Source organism: Eptatretus burgeri, chromosome 1, assembly GCF_056783735.1.
Source record: "Eptatretus burgeri isolate ZD-2024b chromosome 1, Ebu_testis_v1, whole genome shotgun sequence".
Taxonomy (NCBI): domain Eukaryota; kingdom Metazoa; phylum Chordata; class Myxini; order Myxiniformes; family Myxinidae; genus Eptatretus; species Eptatretus burgeri.
In genome coordinates this window covers 28,527,160-28,533,159 of record NC_140961.1, presented here as the reverse complement: position 1 = coordinate 28,533,159, position 6,000 = coordinate 28,527,160, and the positions used below count along the sequence as shown (strand labels likewise).

Genomic DNA, 6,000 nt, shown 5'->3' with positions numbered 1-6,000 from the left:
TCCCCCTCACACTCACCTACTACTGCCAACATGAACAAACTACTACTAATACTAATACTGATACTGATACTGATACTGTTACTGCTGACATGGACATCAACTCAAAAAGGACTCGAAAACACTGTTGGGTTCCCCTTTTATGAGCAGCATTTTTATATACCAATTCCCAAAACCGCTGGGAACACGTCTTTATATGGCAGTTGTAAGCTAGAAACACGTTAATTTATTTTTTTTGTCGACCGGAAGACGTCATTGGAATACGTCTACATACGTCGATGTGTGTTGGGACTACGTAAAGAATTGGTTCAAAGCACGTCAAACATAAGTTAGAAATAAGTTTCGCGTAAAAAAGACATTACCGCGACGTGTTTCGACTTATGAGTAGCTTATAAGTAGCCTTTGTGGACGTGTGTAAGCGTCCACATATCGTGTGTAAAACTTATCCCCATCGCATGCAGAACATGTGTCATGCACCGAGTACGTCGTAAAATTTTGAACATGTTTAAAATTTCTTGACGTACTCTACTTACTACGACGTACGATAGCGTACTTTAGCGTTCTACTCACGTATACCAAACTTACTCACACCGTATTTGACGTGCCCCAACGTTTTAGACACATTTTTCTTAGGCCGACATACGCTGGCAAGATCGCCAAGGTGTGACCGCGATGTTGACACTTCCATTTCTACGGCAGTTATGATTCGAATCGTTGTGCGTCAGCCTTTTAATAGGCTACATCACGACATCGTCGGTGATGCGTGCAACGCGCTATTCATAGGCTGCCACTCAACGATTTTAATGGCTGCATCTCCACGATTGAAAGTAGACGCTTGCGCTCAACAATTGGATTTTTTTTACACTCACCGACTTTTAAACGGTACCACTCAGCTATTATTTTCATTGTTTACAATGAACGATTTAAATTGCTGTCACTCGCCTTTGTTTTTTGATGCTGTTCATAAAAGGGGAACCCAACAGTGTTTTCGAGTCCTTTTTGAGTCGATGTCCATGTCAGCAGTAACAGTATCAGTATCAGTATCAGTATCAGTATTAGTAGTAGTTTGTTCATGTTGGCAGTAGTAGGTGAGTGTGAGGGGGAGGGTGTGGGTTATGATGGATCGTCCTTGCGTCCGCGTGTCCACGGGTAGGTTCATAGGCTGCCACTCAACGATTTAAATGGCTGCATCTCCACTATTGAAAGTAGACGCTTGCGCTCAACAATTGGATTTTTCTAACACTCAACGACTTTTAAACGGTACCACTCAGCTAGTTTCATTGTTTACAATGAACGATTTAAATTGCTGTCACTCGCCTTTGTTTTTTTTTTTTTGTTTTTTTTTTTGACGCTGGGGTTTGGAAATTTGAAACGTTTCTTCTGAACGTGTTAAAACGCTCAAACTCGACAATTTTAAATAGACGCTGCCGATGGACAATTGGAATCATAGCCAAGCTAGACATCGAAGTGTGAACATCCTCGTCATGCCGAAGAAAAGTTTGAAGAATGCTGCAAATATTGGGCCTTGGCCGTGGCCGTGGACGCTGACGTAAGGACGATCCATTATACCGACGTCTTTCAGCCTATGAGTAACTTAAAAGTAACGTCTGTCGATGTGTGGCAACGATCGCGTAACGTGCCAACAACACGTTAATCAAAGGTAGGAAATAAGTTTCGGGTACTCTAAACATTACCTCGGCGTGTCTCAACTTATGATTAACTTACAAGTAGCATGTGTTGACGTCTGTCAACGATCGCAGACCGTGCCTACAACTTGTGGCCAGCGTAGCGGAACGTGTGAGTCATACGCCGGCATACGTCGCGAAATTTCAAGCATGAAAAAATTTGAGGACAACCGAAAAGTACAACGTTTAAAGCCAACATACAACGACGTATGGCAACGTACTACGACGTATGCCAGCGTGCTCTCAATGTTATCAAAACTTACCCATAACGTATTCAACGTGTGCCAGCGTTTTAGAAAAAAAATTCAAAAATCGGCATACGTTGGCTAAAACGTCAAGGTGTGACCGGGCCTTTAGACTATCGTTGGGCATACGTTGTGTAGGCCGACAACAGGTTCAGCATTCGTTGGTATAAGTTATGTATAACACAACGAAACTTTCTGTGTCCGGTACCAATGCGTTATACATAAGACCAAGTCGCTATGAATACGTCCGAATCTTTAAAAAAAAAACATCAAAAGTTCAACGTAAGCCAGCGTTTTACATACATTTTAATACGTTGCCATCGCTGGCTAAAACGTCAAGGTGTGACCGGGCCTTAAGATCGCGAGTGGAAAAATATATCGAGCGCTCCAAATCGCATGTTTTAAAAGCGATTTTCAAGACTCTCGACAGCACAGTCGCGCTGATCGTTGATAGCTCCGTCTAAAAGGATTGAGTTAAATCGGGACGAGTGTGATTGTTATTCCCGGCTATCGTCGAGCGGAGCTGTGAGTTGTCCGACCTGTTTTTGGAACTCTATTGTTGCCAAGAGTTCTGGCAGGTCTTTTGTGCTGTGTATTCCATTCTGTTACTAGCCATTTTTGAGATCGAGCAAATAAAATATCGTGCCTACCCATAGAGGCCGATCTGAAACACAGTGGTGTGTTTGGTTGTTCTCTTTGTCCACACGTGGACTGCTTGAAGCTCGGACATTAACATCAGTATTCCGTGCTGGAAGATATTAAACAGCCGGGATCGCGACAATATATATATATATATATATATATATATATATATATATATATATATATATATATATATATATATATATATATATATATATATATATATATATATATATATATATATCTCTCGCGACAATCTCTCAATGGTGAAGAATCGCTTCAAAAATTTGAGTAGTCCGATCCGAACCCGGATTATCACCAAAATCGAATCAGTTCGTTCTTGTTACACACCGACGAACCTGTCCACAAAATTTCATCCGGGTCCGTCTACAACTTTTTGAGATATCCTGCACACAAACAAACAAACAAACAAACAAACAGACAAGCCGGTAGGTGGCGATGGGTCGCCGAGCATGGAAACTATAAAATATAGAGCAAAATGGATGTCAGATAGCGGATAGGGAATCACCTTAAGATTATGCATATCAAATCTCATCCAGTTCCATCTCCTGATAACGATTCGGTAACCATTTGAATGAAAAGTCCCGAAAATGCGGTTTGAAATTGGAAATCCCCAATGTTCGAGGGGGTGCTGTGGGTGAACAAAGATCTAAATCGAGAATCCGGCTCGATCGTTTGTGCACAATGTATTCCAGACGATTAGTGTGAATTTTCATGACCATCCGACCATAACCCTAGGAGGAGAAGCATTTGGCGCAAAGGCACCTCCAGCTGTCGCATATTATCGATTCTTGCACTCATTGACCTTTGACCCCTGACCTAAGCGAAATCGGTCAATATGTCCTGAGGCAAAGTTGTAGTACTCATTGAGTACCATGAACCTGTAAAGTTTCAATCGTATCGATGCACTCACCTGGTCGCTAGGGGGCCTTCAATTTTTGCCAATTTTCGCACATACCCTAATTGTAGGGGGTGCTGCGGGTAAAGTATTCCATATATCACAAAAACCGGAATATATTTGATAGAGCATCACCTGTAGATCATTCGTGCTAAATTTCATAAGCCTACGTGGGATAATGGCTTTCGGAATTGATTTTGCATGAACGGTACCGATTTTGAAGTTTTTCGGTTGTTGCTGGGGAACCAAAGCGTCCCTAGCAACCATCACAATTTCCAAAGCACTAGGTCATCCTAATTACAATACAAAACCTCATGATGCACATCGAAGAACAAATACACTAAAACCTATCAAGTCATTAAACAAACCTTGGTGTGCAGGAAATTTTTAACAATAGCTATCTAATAAGGCATCCTCATCACACCCCAGACCCCAGAACATCTGCTCCCCATTTTTGATAGGCTGGAATAAGATTGTCCACTTTTTCTTGCACACATGTGCGATCCATGGTTCTTTCTGAAGTTTTAGTCTCTGTGTATCCTGTAATTAGCATTTTGACACATCCCGCACAGTGTGACCACTCCTCATTTTCATAAATGCCAAGATGAGCCAATGAAAAAAAGCCAAGAATTCACAAGGTTTCTGAAAAGCGATGATAATGGAAAACCAAGATGCCAAGGTAAACAACGAATAGCCAATATCTCGTGAAAAAAAAGCCAAGGAGTGGTCACACTGATCCCGCAGTGACTCAAAAAAGGTTCAAGCTCAGGGCTCGACACTCACCATTGAGATATAAGGATGTTGTTTCCACTAAACCAGTACATGGTGATGTAAGCAGTTTTGAAAAGTGCATTGTTGAGGCAATACAGGTAAGGTGCTACACCTTGTAACTCTACCAATGGAGGTAATGATCTGTCAACGGGAATGTCATTGTACCTTTCACAACAACAACAACAACAACAACAGGACAGAGTACAAACCACGAAAAACACATCCAAACCATTGCCGAGTCTCAAGACCGCTTGGCAGTTAATCGCCACCAAATACTATAATCGAGGCAGAACTGCAACCCCAAGTTGAAATTCCAATTCGACGACTACTAAATCCACCTGTTGGAGGTACCAATTCTCTGATAGCTGGTTATCACTCCGACTTGGAACTCCAGTTCTTTCTGCTCCATGTCTATGTGGCCTGCTCATGACGTTCACATTTATGCAAATCAAATGCACAGTGGGCCATTCTCAACAAGAAATAAATGACTTTTAGGAGGACAGTGTATATGTCAAGTGCTGGACTTGTCCAAAAGAAAGAGAGAAAGAGAGAAAGAGAGAAAGAGAGAAAGAGAGAAAGAGAGAAAGAGAGAAAGAGAGAAAGAGAGAAAGAGAGAAAGAGAGAAAGAGAGAAAGAGAGAAAGAGAGAAAGAGAGAAAGAGAGAAAGAGAGAAAGAGAGAAAGAGAGAAAGAGAGAAAGAGAGAAAGAGAGAAAGAGAGAAAGAGAGAAAGAGAGAAAGAGAGAAAGAGAGAAAGAGAGAAAGAGAGAAAGAGAGAAAGAGAGAAAGAGAGAGAGAGAGAGAGAGAGAGAGAGAGAGAGAGAGAGAGAGAGAGAGAGAGAGAGAGAGAGAGAGAGAGAGAGAGAGAGAGAGAGAGAGAGAGAGAGATGCATGTGAAGAATGCAAATAGAAAACAACAAATGTGAAAAAAGGAAAAAATAATAAAAACATCGGAGAATACCAAAACGGAGATGATCCCCTTGTGTTTTTCTTCGACCAGATCACAGATGATCCGATTGTCAAAGTAAGAGACAGGCTCCCACTATGGGAAAAGAAAAACAACATAGCAATGGGAAAACTGGACGGATAAAGAGCACAGGAAAAAAACAATAGCTCATCAACAATGAAAGGACAATATTAAACGCGCAGGACATGAAGGTAGGTTCTGCGACAACTTGTGCAAACCTCAATCCCCTCGGATTCGTATTCCTCCTGCTCAGAGCGTAGCGTCAATTCGATGAAAAGCTGTTGCAACTTTTCATTGCAATAGTTGATGCAGAACTGCTCAAAGCTGCGAAGGAGAGCCAACGAGATTACGATTAGTTGCAATGAGGTACCAGAGTTGGTGTCAAAGCCACCCAATGCTCGCCTGTTTATACATTTATCGTTTTTAAAAGACTCCTCTAATAATTAATATTTTTTATAAAGCATTGCAGTGAAGTCTGATCCAAATAATTTTAAAGCAATATATGTATTTGTGTATTGTAATCAGTAACAAGAGTGCAATGTGAGCACAATATACACCCGAACAAGAAGGTATATACAGAATTGTGCTACTACACGGAAAACAGCATCCTGGTTGCCATGGCAACCACTTTAGATGACGAACGTATGACGTGACACACCGTCTCCACAGTCTGTACTTTGATGCCAAATATGAAACATGAAAGTGGAAAACTTTGGGAGTTAGAGTGCGGACAGGAACGGACGGACGGATGGACGACCAGTATCACATAATACGTC

General features: G+C 41.5%; 1 protein-coding gene across 4 annotated transcripts in view; it reads right to left on the bottom strand.

Moving 5' to 3' along the window:
- MYO1C (myosin IC) overlaps nucleotides 1–6,000 on the bottom strand; it is a 153,430-nt gene that overhangs the window by 40,691 nt on the left and 106,739 nt on the right. For all 4 annotated transcript variants that reach the window (XM_085876753.1, XM_085876760.1, XM_085876747.1 and 1 more), the window contains 2 exons: nucleotides 5,443–5,548; nucleotides 5,219–5,299 (listed from right to left, as the gene is read on the bottom strand). In XM_085876753.1, the coding sequence (XP_085732879.1) occupies nucleotides 5,219–5,299; nucleotides 5,443–5,548 (187 nt within the window). The remainder of the gene's footprint in view (nucleotides 1–5,218; nucleotides 5,300–5,442; nucleotides 5,549–6,000) is intronic.